Genomic DNA, 18,497 nt, shown 5'->3' with positions numbered 1-18,497 from the left:
TGAAAGTCCTCCCAACCTTTGCAGGGCTGTGGTCCACCCTCCCTCTCTGGCAGGGGGGGTGAATAACCCCATGATGCCACCCTCGCCTCAGTACGGCTCCTCCTGTATCGCCCCGTGTGTGTGCACACATATCTGCCTCTTAGTTGGCACTGTTTAGTGAGTTACTCCTCCGTGGTCCGAGAAGGACTGAACCATCGGGGTTATCTGGGCTTCTGCTCCGAGCCCATTGATCACCTCAGGGCTTCATGGCAGGCCGCCGCCCCCTAATGGATATTAAGAAAGGCGGAGCCAGAAGGCTGGGAGACTACGGGCTGCCTGTACACTCACAACACTGATCATCCCGACTTGGGGCTCAACACCCCATCATGAGAGAAGCAGGACACTGCCATGTAGTACAGTACTGGAGCGAGCCATGAGAGGAGGGGAGGGGAGGAGAGGGGGAGGGGAGAGGAGAGGAGGGGAGGAGAGGGGGAGGGGAGAGGAGGGAGGAGAGGAGGGAGGAGAGGGGGAGAGGAGGGGAGGGGAGGGGGAGGGGAGAGGAGAGGAGGGGAGGGGAGGGGAGAGGAGGGAGGAGAGGGGGAGCGGAGAGGAGGGGAGGGGAGAGGAGGGAGGAGAGGGGGAGGGGAGAGGAGAGGAGGGAGAGGAGGGGGAGGGGAGAGGAGGGGAGGGGAGAGGAGGGAGGAGAGGGGGAGGGGAGGGGAGAGGAGAGGAGGGGGAGGGGAGGGGAGAGGAGGGGAGGGGAGAGGAGGGGGAGGGGAGGGGAGAGGAGGGGAGGGGAGGGGGAGAGGAGAGGAGGGAGGAGAGGGGGAGGGGAGAGGAGGGGAGGGGAGGGGAGCGTCTGAGAGGAGAGGAGGGAGGAGAGGGGGAGGGGAGAGGAGAGGAGGGGAGGGGAGGGGGAGAGGAGAGGAGGGGAGGGGAGGGGAGCGTCTGAGAGGAGAGGAGGGAGGAGAGGGGGAGGGGAGAGGAGAGGAGGGGAGGGGAGGGGAGCGTCTGTGACTGACATCCCTCTCTATCCTCCCGGTGAAGGAGCTCTCTCTGCTCCTCAGTCTTTTCTCCGTGCAAGGCTGCATGCGTGTTCGTGGGCTGATGGTTCACAGGCATTACCGTCGTGTTTTAGGCGGTTAGTGTTCCAGTAGTTAAAATGCGGCAGGTGCCAGGAATGTGAGTCTGAGTGTGAGCAAGCAGGGCCATATGGTGCCGCCGAGTGCTGCTTCTGTCTCTTCACAACGTCAAGTCCATAGCGTAGGATCAGCAGCTCTGAGAGGCAGCGTTCTTGGAGAACCCTCCTACAGGTGGACGTGGGCGTACGTGCAAGCGCAAATTCAACTCCACACGTTCACGGGCCTCGGTGCTGGAAGTCACCCTGAACGAGTTTTGTTCGCTTTGACTGCGGAATGGTTCGACCCGGAGGCTAGACAAGACGCACAGGGCCACTGTCACTCCCCGTCGCTTCCTGTCTCTCGGGATGCCTTCCATCGGAGCTGTGTCTCGCTGTGTCTCACCGTGTCTCGCCGTATCTCATCAGGTCTCACCGTAGTTCTCCCTACAGCTTCTGCGCATACTCGCGGCGGTAAACAGCCTGTCTGCTTCCCCCCACCCGCTGCTCCTTTCGTCTGCTCCGCAGGCTCCTGGCCTGCGTGAGACGGAGGAGTCGCAGCGGAGACCCCAGACTGCTCCCTGAGACGATCCTGGCTGGTAGAGCTCTCTGCACAGCACACACTCACTCTTATCTCCTCTTCTGCTCAGCCGGGGCTGGCAGAGGCTTTCCTTGGGCCTAAAAGCATCATAAATCAAAATGTAATGACAGACATATCCACACAGCTGGGTTTTTAGTAGAAGCAGGAGTCCAATATGACTTGCTGACATTTTAATTACTTTGTCATACATCTCAGACTGCTAAGCCTATTCTGAAAGTGTAATTTATGGTAGCAAATGAAAACAAATATTATCTGAAACGGCTTTCAGAAAGCAGGTACCCGCAATGTTGATTAATGTAATATCTCTCTAGCGTTTGTCCAATGCCCAGGAGAATTACACTGTAGACTTCACAGCAGTGTTCCAGATTCACAGCATTACAGAGAGGCTTCATAATGCATAATGTTTGCGAATAGCTCTGCTTGCCATAATGAACTGCATACAAATAAGCTCTCCCGAAACATCAGGTAAACTGCGTAAATAATATTCCTCCTCGCTTTAAAGAGCGGGACAGAGAGAAGGACAAAATCATTTGAAATGATGTGGACGCATTTTAAAACACCTCCCACCCGCTTCGCCCCCAGAAAAGTCCGTCCAGTCACAGTGGAAGGTATTATAATAAAGGACCTATCACTGTAAATTCATCTTTACATTTTTATTCCTGAGCCATCGAATCGTTAAGCCGCTCTTTCCTCTTTTGGAAATGGCCAGGCGTCTGAATTGTGGGGGGGTTGTGGGGGGGTTGGGGGTGGGGGAGGGGTGTGTGGGCTGTGATCTGGAGCCTTTTTTATTTTCTCTCTCTCTCTCTCTTTTTTAACAAACCCAAGCAGTCGCATTCTTTGAATATTTAGATCACCTGGGCTCGCCAGCACCTTCCCTAAGTGGATTAACATTTTGTGTGGGTCCTCAGCTGCATGTGTAATAAGTTGTGGGCTGATATCAAAGAGGCGTGCGGCCCTTGGGGATACAGAACAAGCCTGCCCATTATCTCTGCTAGTGCTCTTTGTTTACTGAGTCCCAGACAGGGGCCGTTCATCTGGAGAATTGTAATGGAATCCAAACTAGCCAGACTAATCATAAAATCTTGGATCAATTCTTCTCGCTACAGTAAATAAAAAGTAGATGGACAGACAGGTGTGTACTCAGACAGACAGACAGATAAATACAGGAACAAGGATAGATTCTCTTGTTTTCTCCTTAAACTGCCACGGAGACTGTGGTGGTGGTGCGTCTGTGCCTCACATCCTCCCAGACGAGGTTGCATCACGGCGAGGTCGAGCAGGTTATATTGTCATCTCTTCAGGAGGCTTCTTACCAGGGTGTTTTCTGGCCTGCACATGTTTATTAATTAATAGGCCATCAAGGCAGGTCACCGTGACCTTTCCCAGGCACCGCTGACATCTGCGTGGGCCGCGTGCGTCTGCCTGGCCCTGCGGGGTTGGCGGGGCAGCCAGGTGTTGGCCAGCAAGGTGTCCCGCTCACCTGTCCCACGTCCCACGTCCTGTCCCTTCCTGCAGTCTTCGCCTAAGAGACGCTGGAAAAGCCAAAAGCACAAAGCAGACCATTAATCTGGGAACATGTCGTGGATTAGGCCAAAAAAAATCAAAGGATGGAGGAGAATGGTGAAAGAGCAGGGAAAGGGGGAGGGCCAGGGAGAGATGGAGGAGGTGGAGGAGGTTTACATGACTGGCCTCCTTTCATCTTTTGAAACAAAGGCAAAACACCTCCCGCGCCGTCCGGGGCGGGTCATCAAAGGTGCCCGCGCTCTGCGGCTCCGCGCTGGTTTGAGATGCTAATTTCACCTTGAGGAGTCAGATGTGTCCTGATGAGCAGGACTCACTGGCATCCCAGTGTCAGCAGGCCGAGTGTGATTTTCAGTGCCACAGAAGTCTGCCGAAAGGTATGATGGTACGATGGCTTTGAAAGGGTGATCCGCCCGCCTCTCTGCGGACTAACCTTACAGCGCTTTGAGTAATATTCTCATCATCTAGTGGGTATCTGGTCCACATCACAAAGCTCCTCTTTGATTTTAGAGCTGTGTTAAGTCTGCCTCACTGTTTTACCTCAAGGATGCCTCGGTCTATTCTTCAGTGACTGGCTCAGAGATGGCGGGGCTATCCTGTGGGGTTATACCATCAGAGCAGACCATTTCTGCTAGTAATGACCCTTGCAGCTCATTGATTCTGTGCGTATGTCAGAAAGAAGGATCAGGTGCAGTGAGAGTGCGCGGTGGCCGTGACGTTCCTGTGTGCTCCTGCTCCTCACTGCATCTCCACGCACCGCCTCCCTGCAGCACAGACACTTTAATGGAGCTCGATATGCCGGCGGGAGGCTGCTAATTGAAACGCTGCCGATAAACAGCACGGGCGAAATTTGTCAGGGGTCCGGAGAGGACGCTTCTGTTTCACTATCTTCTCTCACTCTCCGCAGGGCCATAACGCTAGACAACCAGCTTGTGGTGTTGGCCACGGCCGCCGCAGACGCCGGGAGGTACTACGTCCAGGCCGTCAACGAGAGGAACGGCGAGAACAAGACCAGCCCGTCTGTCTACCTGAACGTGGCAGGTACGTGGCCGCTGCCTACACCAGGACCGGTCCTGCACACACACACGCACGCACGCACACACACATACACACACACACACGAAAACGAGTCCTGCACACACACACACACACACTCTCTCTATATATTCCCACACCAGGACCGGTCCTGCACACACACACACACACACACACACACACACACACACACACACACACGCACGCACGCGCACACACACACACACACACACGAAAACGAGTCCTGCACACACACACACACACACACACACACACACACACACACTCTCTATACTCCCACACCAGGACCGGTCCTGCACACACACACACACACTCTATATTCCCACACCAGGACTGGTCTTGCACACACACACACTCTCTCTCTCTCTCTCTCTCTCTCTATGTCCCCACACCAGGACGAGTCCTGCAAACACACACTCTTTCTATGTCCCCACACCAGGATGAGTCCTGCACACACACACACTCACACACACACTCGATCATCAGTCGGTTGCTACCAGCATGGCCAGTGAAGAACAGAAAATCAGACTGTGTATGCAGACCAGAATCAGAGAAACCACAGCAGTTTCACATTGTGTTTTAACGGCAGATGAATCAAACTAATGATTTCATTCCAAGCTGATGTTTTAACGGGCTCAGCGCAGGCTCACTAGCAGAGAGGTGAGCAGGGATGTGCCTCGAGGTTTGGGGTGATGATGTTTAAATTGAGTTACATGTTCCAATATTGAGATGAATAAATCATATTTAGGAGTTCTTCAGTAAGAGCTTTAACTGAACCTAAGCTATCGGTTTGCCTTCTCTCCTTCACCATCATATGATTTCACACTCTCACATCACATAATGAGAACTCAGATGTTGAGCGGAATGTAGATACACTGTAATCATGTTCATCTTAATTAGTTTTCCTGTGTGCACACGTTTACACTTTCCTTTGTATGTGTGTGTGTGTTTTGGTGGAACATCTGCAGATGTATGTCCATGTGCCCTTGAATGGGGGTGTGTGTGTGTGTGTGTGTGTGTGCGTTTCTGTGGAACGTGTGCAGGTGTTTGTCCATGTGCCCTTGCATGTGTTGTGTGTGTGTGTGTGTGTGTGTGTGTGTGTGCGTGTTTCTAATGCGAGCGCGCACACACCGAGGTGCCAGCATTGCACCTCGTTTGCAAAGTTTACAGTTGAAATGAACCCAGTGTAATTCATTCCCCCATTGATGCTGGCAATCCCCTGTTACCCGAGAAACAATTGCACAGAGCACAGCAGGTGTCTGCACTGTGGCAGCCCTCACCACTCCTCCCACACCCCTATTTTCAGCGGGTAAATGTAAGCCCAAGCAGCTGGTATCCAGTTGGGAACATCCCTTGTGAAATCCCCATTAGTCACACCGAAGGACTCTGGCACATGCAAGCTGCCAGTCTCTCCAACGTTCAGAAAGTTGCATTTAAATGTCAGGCTTGCCCTTGTGATTCCACAGTGCCTGTCGAGAAATTACCCACCGTTCACCTCAAAGCTGGAACTCGAGCGTTCCAAATTATTTGGAGGGAAATGGCTTTTCTTTGAAGAGCGTTGACCTCGCTTCTGATTTTCTTGGTTTGCTTGTCCTGTGTTGCTCTGTTTGGACTGCTTATGAAATTGAACCCTGGCCCTGCAGAAGTGATTGTGGTTTAAGACTTGTTCCTCTTAGTTAAAGCGTACTCTGTTCTTTATTGATTTAAACAACGTTTAAAAGCACATGAAGTGGGAGCAGGCTGAACCAGAAGTACCCACACTCAAACAGAGGAGCTTGTGTGGGTGACGTAGATCTCATTTAGAGTTTTAGAGCTGTTTGCCACTACGCCTCATTTATCCTTCCCCTAGGGGGCAGAGGTCAGTCCGAGTGAGGGAATCCACTGGATCTGGTCCTCGTCTTGCCACCACAGCGTGGACTCTCACTCGAAGCTAAAGCTGGGGCTCGGTGACGTCCGTCCTCCGTGTGTCCAAGAGGGTTTAGCAGAGCGTGTGGCGGAGGACGTACGCATGCCAACGTGACATCTCTGACTCCGCCTGCCACCCTCAGTGCCATTTTGGGCAGCTTTTAGCATTCAACCGTGTTTGATTTATTTGAAAGGAAATTGGCTTCGACGATCCACCTCCGTCATTATTTGCCGTTACTAATGATCTCATTTGGAGGCAACCATGTGCTTGGTTCTGTTTCAGTTCTCCTGGCTGAAATAATCATCCACCATTTTAAAAACAGAGCTGGCACTTGTTCCTATTGTCTGCTCAGTCACTGGGTTTGAGGCTCAGTCTGAAGATTAACCTTCGTTTTCTTGTGTGGACTCCTAGGCAGGAGTAGTTGTACTGTACATTCACCAAACACCATATGTTTTTTGATTCAGTTCCTCACAAGGTGACTTTGATCTGTATTTTCATAAATCACATCTGAAGTGATGATTCTCATCTGTAGCTATGCGAGCTATGGTGGCGTTCGGCCCTTTTGTGGGTTTTGAAGGTTTTAGATGCTGGTAGAGGAGAATTAGTAGTTGTTCATACAGCGCTACAAGCCTCAGTACAGGAAGCACAATGTGGTTTGTATTTTATCTTTCTTTTGAACTCACAAATCAGGAGTCATCAGGCAAAATCGATCGAGTTTGCTAGGTTGCCTGATTAGAAATTACATACACGTTTTAAATCACTGCACAAAGATGCATTGTTCGGGCTGTATATGTAGACATGAAAAATTCATGGCCGGGTCTTCCAAGTCCCTGTGACTCCATCCCAGAGCATTTTGCCGCCATGCTTCACACTTTTACGAATGAGCTTCGGCTTTGGCCGCCGGAAAAAGACAAACAAAAGCTGCACCAGTTCTAGAGCTGCTGGATTGATTCAAACCAGCAGATTACCTGTGGGCCACGAGAGGAAAACACTTACCGTGTTGTCCTCCTGGGCCAGTTCGGTGTAGACATTTCCCCCTGGCATGAGTTCACTCCTCACTCCTTCTTATTTGAAGGCTTTGCCACCGTCACATATTTTTGCCAAGCCCACTCATAGATGCATGATAAACAGTCCCGCCTGAAGGTGTGGAATGTGAGAGGAGTGCCAACGTCCTCGCCATTTTGAGTGTTATGTTGTGATGCTATTGCCCACCCTCGCGGGAACATGGAGGTGTCTTCCAGACGTCCTGCGCGGTAGCCCGAGACAGAGTTGTCTGAACGCGCTCCAGACGCACCGCCACCACGGCCGAGAAACAAATGCCCGCATCATCGCAGGAGGGCGCGGGAAGACGGAATATTCGTAGGATCGTGCCATTAAGATTTAATGAACAGCACCATAAATTTTTATTATCCTTTTCCTGCCGGCAGATTACGCTCAAACAAAAGCCGCCTTCCCGTGCCATAAGCTGACCCGCGGGACCCGAGATGATTAAAGCTGCGTCTCTGGGCGCAGGAGCTTCCCCTGCTTCCTCCGCCCCCATTTCTTGCTAATATTGCCTGTTTCTCTTTCTTCTCTCCTTCTTTATCCTATTTGTTTTCCATTAGGAGGATGAAATTCGCTCTCGAGCCCTTGCACAGACCTGCCAGCCCCGACAAGCTGCGCCTTGTTTAATTGCCTATATCTTAAGCAAATAGGTCCCCTAGGAGATCTGTGTTTAGTCTGTAATATCGTAGATTTGATAACTTGTCACCTGTAATTTGGGCGGAGATTGATAGGAGGCGACGGCGGCTGATTGGCCGGGCCGTGGCAGTCGGGCCAACGCGGGTGCGTCTCTTTTCTCATTAGTGCACGGGAGGCTCTTCAGGCAGACGTCTTCACAGCCCACGTCGCGGGCGAATAATCAGCTGTCCGTCGAGACCGCGGCCCGTTTATAGATGGAGCTGTGGCATTTCGGGCTAGCAGCACGTTCAGTTACAGCCTGCTAATCGCAGTCTGGCCCACCATTGAGACACAAATTTTGGTTTATTTTGGATTATTCAGCATGGTTGTTATTCCAGACATGGTCATGGCGTTCACACTTTTATTTTGGACTGTCCAGTATGGTCATTGTTGTACTTGGAGACTCTTATTTTTAAGTGGCTATCACGATACTGTACCGGTTTGCTTGTAGTACTGGAGATGAGGAATCTGATAGATGTGTCTGTGGAGAGTAACGTGTCACGCTTTGGATCATGTTAAGAAGCCAAGTGATCACCAGATCTGCTCCTGGAGACCCACTGTTGTGATGAGCATCACTCCTTCCCTCATCTGACACATCTGATCCTAACGATCAGTGCCACCTCCAAACCCTGAACGGCTAGCTCACGTGTTAGATCCTAGCAGACACTGAACTCAAGAAGGCTGATCTCCTTGAACAGGGTTGGTGACCACCCATCTAAATGCAATTCAGAGATTGCTATCGGGCATGGATGTTTCACGCCAGGCTGGCTGTTCTGAGGCAACCCGTCCGATTAATGCTTTATTTCTTAGACCTCAGGTCCAAAGGCCATACAGACTTCAGACCATTAAGATATGGCCCTGAGTCTTTGCTTTTGAGATATGAGATGGTGCCAAAGCTTAGTGGTTGATCTCACATGTGGAACACAGGCACTGTTTTACCTTAGAATGCCCTAAAGTTTGAGATCACACGGTACAGGACAAGTGACCTACTTATTTTGGTCATTTGCAGTCCAGCAGTCCAGCCGCTTTAATTCATTGGCCTGTCAGAAACTTCTTATCACTTTTTTATGCCTGCTGTAGTTGCTTACTGTAACGACTCCATAATGTGAAGGAGCTGTCGAGTGAAATGTTACCAGCCTGCGGCGACCATTTAGACATGCATGGCTTCTGCGCAATTACTTTTCCAAATGAGACCATAAAGTGAGGAGCAGACGCTCGCTGCACACGTGGCCCCGTGCCTGACCCGCCACCAAAGGACGTCTCACGTGCAGCACGCGGGTGCTGCCGTACACGTGGCACCCACATGGCGGTCAGTGAGAGGATGTGCGGTTCCAGACCATACAAATAAGTGTAAACAATGGAGAGAGCAGTAACACAGCCCACGCAGATGCTCTGCAGCCTTATTATTTTACATTTGTGAAATTTATGAATATGTGTTATAAATTCATCGGCTATTGTGAGCCAGGAGGCAGCAGGAGAGCATGTCTGTAAAATTAAGAGGGCGAAAATGTCTTGGAATGGAAATATAATCCCATGGGTGTGTAGCCCTCGTGGAATGAGTATGTGGTGGCCTGCGTTGGGTTCCCATGGCTGTGCTGAGGAGTGATGGTGGTGGTGGTGGTGGTGGTGGTGGTGGTGGTGGTGATGGTGGTGGTGGTGATGGTGGTGATGGGGGTGGTGATGGTGGTGATGGTGCTGTTGGTGATGGTGGTGATGGTGATGGTGGTGATGGTGATGGTGGTGGTGGTGGTGGTGATGGTGGTGCTGTTGGTGATGGTGATGATGGTGGTGATGGTGATGGTGGTGATGGTGGTGGTGGTGGTGGTGATGGTGGTGCTGTTGGTGATGGTGGTGGTGGTGGTGGTGGTGGTGGTGATGGTGATGGTGGTGGTGGTGGTGATGGTGGTGGTGGTGATGGTGGTGATGGTGGTGGTGGTGGTGATGGTGATGGTGGTGGTGATGGTGATGGTGGTGGTGGGGGTGATGATGGTGGTGGTGGTGGTGATGGTGATGGTGGTGGTGGTGGTGATGGTGGTGGTGATGATGGTGGTGGTGGTGATGGTGGTGATGGTGGTGGTGATGGTGATGGTGGTGGTGGGGGTGATGATGGTGGTGGTGGAGATGGTGGTGGTGGGGGTGGTGATGGTGGTGAGGGTGGGGGTGGTGATGGTGGTGGTGGTGATGGTGGTGATGGTGGTGGTGATGGTGATGGTGGTGCTGTTGGTGATGGTGGTGGTGGTGGTGGTGATGGTGGTGGTGGTGGTGATGGTGGTGGTGGTGATGGTGGTGGTGGTGGTGATGGTGGTGATGGTGGTGGTGGTGATGGTGGTGGTGGTGGTGGTGATGGTGGTGGTGGTGGTGATGGTGATGGTGGTGGTGATGGTGATGGTGGTGGTGGGGGTGATGATGGTGGTGGTGGTGGTGGTGGGGGTGGTGATGGTGATGGTGGTGGTGGTGGGGGTGGTGATGGTGGTGGTGGAGATGGTGGTGGTTGTGGGGGTGGTGTGGGAATACAGAGAGGACAGCTGAGGTCGAGTATCACGCTGCATCAGTGTTTCTGTACATATCCAATAAGGGACCTACAAATAGTGGCAAAGTACTCATTTCTAGACAACAGAAAAACACATTTACTCAATAATAACACTTCAGCCCCTATCATGGCCTCTTTATGGAAATATATTCCAGACTAATGTCTTTGAAGAGCAGAGAAGATCGGAGCTGTGATGCTCCCAGCTTGCACGGCGAGGCTATTGTTGTGATAAAGCAAGGTGTGGCGGCAGGACGGAGACAGTGAAGCGGCAGGAGTCTCCTTCATGTCTAATCCAGTGTGCTGCAGTGCCTCTTATCTGTAATTATAATGAGCGGTGTCATTAGTGTCAGGGTAACGGAGCAGGACTGGTACATGGAGTCCAATCAACACTGGTTTGCCTCCTTATGTTTGCCAATTTCTTTCTAGACATTTGTATTCCGAAAGAACTGTGTCAACCCAGTGGCCTCAAGTTGTTGTTTTCTTGTTGTTATTGTTGCCACAGAGTTCACGCTGCCGCGGTAAGCGATTCATACTGCAGCTCGCGCGTGTGTGCACGCGTGTGCACCGGCGTACCCACAAGGCTGTGCACACGTGTTCTATCCTCTCTTCAGTTAAATGTTCCAGAGCCCCGCCCCTCCTCTCCTGTCATTGGTCGCCCCAATTTGTATTCCAAGCGTGACACCTGCCGTTCCTCATGGTCTCTGCTTATCTGAATTACCTTGGCAGTGAAGCGCCGTGGGCCATTCCACAATGCGATCTGAACAATGGCCGTTAATGTGGTGACCATAAAGGAGCACTTAATGTAATATTATTGGTATTTGCCATTGAATCTTGTCCCAAGGCCAGTGGGCCAGTGCAGCCCATGTCGAGAATAACGAGAGCCACTGATGAGTTTGGAAATGGATTTGTGAGGCGGCATGGCAGTTTCCAGACACTCACATATGCTAATGACCGCAGACATTCACATATGCTAATGACCGCAGCCACTCGCATATGCTAATGACCGCAGACACTCGCATATGCTAATGACCGCAGCCACTCGCATATGCTAATAACCGCAGACACTCACATATGCAAATGACCGCAGCCACTCGCATATGCTAATGACCGCAGACACTGATATATATGCTAATGGACAACGGAGGTGGTGCCATTTAGGGCCTATTTGTTAATGCCGCGTCATTTGGGGTAATGTAATATTAGTGCAGGACACAGCTCCACTTATCAGGACCATTTGCAGAAATGGAGCTTTGAGTGTGCAAATGACTTCCAGCTACGCGTCTGCAAATATTCTGGGTGGTTTTACAGATGACAGCCAACCTGACGCAGGAGCTGGAAAAAGAGGAGTGAAAAAAGCAGGCGAGGGTTTGGGGGTATTGGGGGTAGTGGGGGGGTGGTATGGGGGCACTGAGTGTATGGGGGTATTGGGGGTGGGGGATGGGAGGGTATGGGGATATTGGGAGGGTGTGGGGATATTGGGGGCGGTATGGGGCACAGGGTGTGGGGTAATGGGGCATTGGGAGTGTGTGGGGGTAATGGGGGTGGTATGAGGCACTGAGGGTGTGGGTGTAATGGGGGCGGTATGGGGGCACTGAGGGTGTGGGCGTATTGGGGGGGTGATATGGGGGCACTGAGTGTGTGGGGTAAAGGGGGGTGGTATGGGGGAACTGAAGGTGTGGTGTAATGGGGGCGGTATGGGACACAGAGGGTGTGGGGTAAAGGGGGGTGGTATGGGGCACTGAGGGTGTTGGTGTATTGGGGTGATATGGGGGCACTGATGGTGTGGGGTAATGGCAGTAGCGAACCGTGACCTTTAAACCTGGGCCCGCTACCCCCCCCCCCCTCCCCCCCGAAAATTTTTTTTTCCTTTCTTAATAAACTAAATAAAGAAAAACTGAGACGACAGTACAGCTTTAAAAACGCAATAAACAATAATATCTGTACTAAATAACATCTTAAGCAAAATAAGTTTCCAAACAAAATAAGGTTCACAGCTCCGTGGTTCTCGGAAGCGGAATATGTAAACAACGCGCACGAGGACGTCAAAGGGACGAATCGAAACTAGCTAGCGATGGTGCTAACGACAGCTAGCGTCGCCACAGCGGGCGGAAATTATCATACAGTTAAGCCCGCCCACTAAGAGAGAAGATATGATTGGTCAATTTTGCTGTCATTTGAAACTGGTATTGCGCTGAATTATAACTGCCAGGCCCTCTGTAAACGAACAGCGGGCATCACAGTCCTGATAGGGGGGGAGACACAGGCTCACAGGCTTCCACTCAACCCCTCACCTTCCAACACAGATTGAATAGACACGGGTGAATATTTTATTTGCTTATATTTTTGTAATTGTTTAGATGTCGAATGTCAAACTGTAAGTAGATAAAATAAAATTGGATAATTATATATATAATGCTTTAAGAATATTTTAGGCCCTCTGAGAGGGCGTAGAGGGCCCTGACGGTTCCCCACTGGGTAATGGAGGCAGTATGGGACACAGAGGGTGTGGGGTAAAGGGGGGGTGGTATGGGGGCACTGAGGGTGGGGGGGGTAATAGTGGGTTGGGAGGGTGTGGAGGTATTGAGGGGTGGTATGGGGGTATTAAGATTGGTTCAAATAGTTTTGTAAGTGTAGGAGCGCTCCTGACAAACAGTCTCTCACTGCTCATTCACCCTCTGGGAGCACAGGAACTCTTTGGAGAGAAGACAGAGTTTTTTTAACTCTCATTTTTAAGTGCCAAGACTGATCATTTTTATTACCCCCTTCGACTGAGCTGGTCAGGCCCACACCAGTGTGTGTTTGGACGGAGCTGGACTCATAGCAGTGTGTATTTGGACTGAGCTGGTCAGGCCCACACCAGTGTGTGTTTGGACGGAGCTGGACTCATAGCAGTGTGTATTTGGACTGAGGTGGTCAGGCCCACAACAGTGTGTATTTGGACTGAGGTGGTCAGGCCCACAACAGTGTGTGTTTGGACGGAGCTGGACTCATAGCAGTGTGTGTTTAATCTTTTGCTACAGATTTTTTTTTGTTGTTTCTTTGCTGTTGGGACAGGGACATTGTAGTCAGCATTTACACAGCAAGTTAAGCACAGTCTTGCAGTAGGGTTTATTGTGAGTGTGTGTGTATGTGTGTGTGTGTGTGTGTGCGTGTGTGTGTGTATGTGTGTGTGTGTGTGTGTGTGTGTGTGTGTGTATGTGTGTGTGTGTGTGTGTGAGGAGAAAGAAGGAGAGAAACAGAGACAGATGGAGATGAGAGATAAAGAAAATGAAAGAAGAGAGAGAGAACGAAAGAGAGCCAGAGCAAGAGAGAAAGAGTGAGAGAGAAAAAGAGAGAGAGAGAGAGAGAGAGAGAGAGAGAGAGAGAGAGAGAGAGAGAGAGAGAGAGAGAGAGAGAGAGAGAGAGGGAGAGAGAGAGAGATTGGCTCACTGTCCTGAACCTCTTGCCAGACTGTTTCCTTTGCTCACCAGCACTGTACTCAATTACCAGTCCCCCTCCAGCTGTATGGGGAGCAGCCCCCTGGCCACTGGATCCTTAACCTTTTGCAGAGTCAGTGCACACGTTTCCTCCCAACACACCCCCCACACCGCCCCCCCCCCCCCTCCCCTCCCTCCCCCCCCCCAAACAGTGGCTCTGAAAGAGAGTACAAACGTATGTAGCCTCCACACTTCTGTTCTGCCTGGGGTTCTTTACCACAGACTTGGGCAAATGAGGAAAATGGATGCTGCTCGTGTGTGTGTGTGTGTGTGTGTGTGTGTGTGTGTGTGTGTGTGTGTGTGTGTGTGTGTGAGTGTGTGTGTGTGTGTGTGTGTGTGTGTGTGTGTGTGTGTGTGTGTGTGTGTGTGTGTGTGTGTGTGTGTTTTGTTGGGCATGTGAGCATATGTAGGCATGTGTTTGGGTGTGTGTGTGTGTGTGTGTGGGTGGATGGGATGATGTGTGTATTTGGGTGTGCCCATGTGTGAGTGTGTCTGACTACGAGTGCACATGTGCAAGTAGATGTGTGGTGGGTGCTTGTGTGTGTGAATGTGAATGTGGTTTTATGGGTTTGTGTGTGTGTGTGTGTGTGTGTGTGTGTGTGTGTGTGTGTGTGTGTGTGTGTGTGTGTGTGTGTGTGTGTGAGGGTGTTTGGACAGGCATTTCTTTATGTGGTTGGAGCTCTGGAGCTTTTCCCAGTGCCCTGTAATTATTAGAGATTTTTAGGGTTACTGGATGCATCAGTGTGGAACGTCTACACCCAGGTAGTACAAGCGCTGGCTTCCTTCTAGTTTATTCAGTCCGCTGAAAATGCACGTCTGTATAAATGAAGAATGGGAACCCTTTCTTGGATTCATTGTAAAATAATCTAGTTGTATTTCATATGCGCTGCATCTGTGAAAATTCCTGGTACCATCTTTCCCGTCGGTCATGCTTAAGAGATTCTACAGGTGAAGGACTGAGAGGGATCCACGCTGCATTAATCCTGGACGCCCAGCCTCCCACGGTGTGTCTGTGCCATTTAATATCCAGCCTGGTCCACACGTTCACGCAGAGCCTGTAATTTGGCGGTGAGATGGAACCTTGTAATGATGCAGTGCTGTGGGTTGGGGTGGTGGTTTTTGGGGAGGGTAGGGGTCTCCGAGCTCGAGCCTGAACCTCCCCCAGCTACATCCACAGGCACACGCCATGAGACGGGGGTGTCTCGGGGCCGCAGCCAACGGTCTCCACACCTTTACTTTGCGTTTTGGCGGGAGAGGGCAGAGGTGACTTCATCTGTTACACCACAGGCTGGCTGGGCTTGAAGTGTGGGAAACATTCTCAAAGGAGCTTTCAAAGGAAAAGGGCTCGATTGCTGAGGAGCGATTTCGGTGGCTACTTCCTGCAGTGCGGTGAATCGTGAATAATTACACCCCTCAGTTTGGCCTAAGTTGAAAAAATGGCCTTCTGTAACTCTTTAAAAGCAATTTCAGCAAATGTAGAAAGATTGTAATTACACACAGAGCTTCTCCAAGCGTCAGGAGTGTTTCTTGTACTACTGGAACAGAACCAGCCGTCCTGTATGGAGGTTCTGTGGAAGATCTGGAAGAAGGATGAATATACCAGCCAGACAGAGGAGGGTGGAGCAAGTAACGAGATGGGTGGAGCTGGGGACCAGCCACCCACAGCTGGGCATGTGGCCCTTTTCACTGCCTCGGATCAGAACCAGCACTGGGAAGCCACTTTGCCAAAAATAACCCATTACTCACTCTGTGTGTGTGTGTGTGTGTGTGTATACGTCTGCGTGCATGCGTGCGTGGAATAATTAATGCGAGGAAACAGCAGTCGGTGTTCTCATTATTTCTCGAACATTGTGATGCCAATTTGAAATGGAAGATTGTCTATCTGGATAAAGTGAGCACGCCCAGCTTCATTTGACAGAGTCAGTAGCCACTTCCAAGTCTTTAAAGTCCAATAGAAGCACGTTTCCACCACTCTTCTGCTCCAGTGGCCCAGAAGCTGCTCTGGTCTTGTAGAGGAGGTTTCTCTCCAGTTGCTCTGCTCCCACTCCACATCTCCCGCTCTGGGGCCGCACCTCTATTCTGCATGCACATCATTTATTCATTAATTGGAGGAAGAGTCTGTTCACCTGTTTTATTAATGTGTGCAGTGATGGGGAATTATTTTAGTATCCAATTAGATGCTTATTTACACCTGGTGAGTCGCCTTTCTCCCCAGCTGAGTGTTTTAATGAAGTGAATTACAGGGGAGACATAGTGGAATGCATTGTCTGCACCGCTGCCTCGCACGCACACGTGTGTGTGTGTGTGTGTGTGTGTGTGTGTGTGTGTGTGTGTGTGTGTGTGTGTGTGTGTGTGCGCGTGTGCATGTGTGCGTGTGTGTGTGTGCATGTGTGCGTGTGTGTGTGTGTGTTAAGCCAGCAGAGCCCAGGTGTCCGTTCCTCTCCTCCACGGTTCCTCAGAGTACTGTGAGCTGCGGCGTGTCTGTCTGCTGGTGTGATTGGCACCCGCCATGGAGTTAAGGGCTGCTAAAGGTCCTCCATCTTCTTCAGGGCTTTAGTTTAATCCATTCCACTCTTCAGATTCCCCCTCACGGGCACAGGAACCAAGGAGTCTCTGAGGCGGGGGCCGTGGTGGGGCGGGCGGGGGCCGTGGTGGGGCGGGCGGGGGCCGTGGTGGGGTGGGGGCTTGAGCCGCAGGGCGGAGGCACTCTCCACTGACACAAACACCACACCACACACTTGTCAAGGGAGGCACGAGATGATCATGAGTTGAGTGGCGCTGACACACACACACACACACACCCTCCTGACTGTCCACCGCCCTGGAGGGGACGAGAGGTCTAATGGAAACGGGCAGGTAGCCAGAGTGTCCCCAGACCCCCGTCCTCATCCTGCCCCACTGCTGCCCCCGCCCCGCCCTTGCCTCCTCCACCCGCGTTACCGGCCCTAGGAAAGCTAGTCGCACCCGTCAGCACCATCAGTGGCGGGATCGGCGCGTTGGTTTATGTGTGTACGGTGGCTGTGGCCGTCTGAGGTGTCGGGGACGAGACGGACGAGGCTGGACAGCGGAGGACAGCTGCAGGTGGAAGACACTTCGCCGGTGTGTGTTCCTCACATGGAGCTGAAGCCATGTTGACGTGGCATGCTGAAAGGGCCGAGTGAGCGTGCTGCTGGCAGGCCTTACCGTGTCCGTCCCCCAGGGCCGGAGCAGCCGGAGCGCAGACAGGCAGGCAGAGCCTCAGACAGCCGACAGCGACGTCCCCGCCGATCGCAGTGAGCAGGCAAACAAACAGGCTATGAATGTGGATTAGACCCAGGCCTCCCACTGCAGGGCCAGGCCTGTTTACATGCATTTGTGTGGAGACTCTAAACAGGAGCTGAGGGCCAACCTTTGCCCCGGGGGCCCGCAGACAAGTGAGGGCCCAGCAGAGCCAGACCCACTTCATCCGGCACAGCAAATGACAAAGCAGCGGCAGAACAAGCCCGCAGGGATGTACCGACCCCCCTTTCCCCCCTTCGCCCATTGCCACGGTGACAGCCTCACCATCGTCTCTGTTTACTAAGCCAACGGCAGGCAGTGTTGGGAGTGCAGGTCGTCACGGAGACAGGTCTTCCCTCACAATCATGGGTCATGCCGGCTGTCACAAGGTCAGGCACAAGCCCGTCTGGTCGTGCCGACTACGGGTGTCTCCTCTCCTCGCCGCGTCCGCGCGGTTCAGAACGCCGCCTCATTTGATTTTAATTGCCAAATCTCAAAACCAAAACACCATTAATTAAGTCAGACAGAAGCGGCACGCATTTACTTAATACACCTTCTACCACAGCCTGCCTGGTCCCAGCTGTCACTGGCTCAGTGGCCAGGATGCTAAAGCCCACTACAAATCAGACATCTTACTGGACCAGCGGAGTGCTGACCGGTTCTGTAGCCACATCAGCGATGTGGATCACAGACCAGCCGTGGTGTTTGAATGTTCCAGATCCTCCAAGCAGCAGCAGGCAGGAACTTGTCTTTCAGAGATATCTCCAAATGCACGCACACACACACACACACACACACACACACACACACACACACATCCTTCACTCAAGTGTGCGTGGTGCACGCTTTGCCGAGTTCATCTAGCCCTGTCCATTTGTGTGTGTTTGTGTGTGTGTGTGTGTGTGTGTGTGTGTGTGTGTGTGTGTGTGTGTGTGTGTGTGTGTGTGTGTGTGTGTGTGTGTGAATGTGTGTGACAGTAGCCTCTGACGGAACCTCTACATGTGCCTTGAAGTTCCCGGTCCCAGAAGTCGTGAATATTTCATGCCTTTGGTGTCTGCCTTGCTGTTCATACTACTGCTGGTTTTGTTTTTTTGTTGTTGTTGTTTTTTCGTGGGTTCAAAGCACTCTGCATGTGTTCTGTTGCTTGGTTTTTCCATTTAAAAGTGCTATCAGATCACCTTTCCACACACCATGTGGAATTCATTAGGTCTTGCCTAAATTAAGGGCACGACACAGATTTCGGGGAGGGTGGGAAGAGTAGCAAGGACAGTTTTGCAATTTAAGGCCCTTCTGTTTCAATTTACTGCCTCCCAAATTCCTGCCAGCTTTCCGTG

At 51.6% G+C, this 18,497-nt stretch overlaps 1 protein-coding gene across 2 annotated transcripts in view; it reads left to right on the top strand.

The window, feature by feature from the left end:
* The window catches only part of sdk1a (sidekick cell adhesion molecule 1a), a 188,164-nt gene that overhangs the window by 106,861 nt on the left and 62,806 nt on the right, over window positions 1-18,497 (top strand). For both annotated transcript variants that reach the window (XM_077009200.1, XM_077009199.1), the window contains exon 5: window positions 4,126-4,259. In XM_077009200.1, the coding sequence (XP_076865315.1) occupies window positions 4,126-4,259 (134 nt within the window). The remainder of the gene's footprint in view (window positions 1-4,125; window positions 4,260-18,497) is intronic.

This window comes from Brachyhypopomus gauderio, chromosome 6 (assembly GCF_052324685.1).
Source record: "Brachyhypopomus gauderio isolate BG-103 chromosome 6, BGAUD_0.2, whole genome shotgun sequence".
NCBI classification, from domain to species: Eukaryota; Metazoa; Chordata; class Actinopteri; order Gymnotiformes; family Hypopomidae; genus Brachyhypopomus; species Brachyhypopomus gauderio.
The sequence above is the reverse complement of the archived record's forward strand: the minus strand, read 5'-3'. Positions and strand labels throughout refer to the sequence as shown.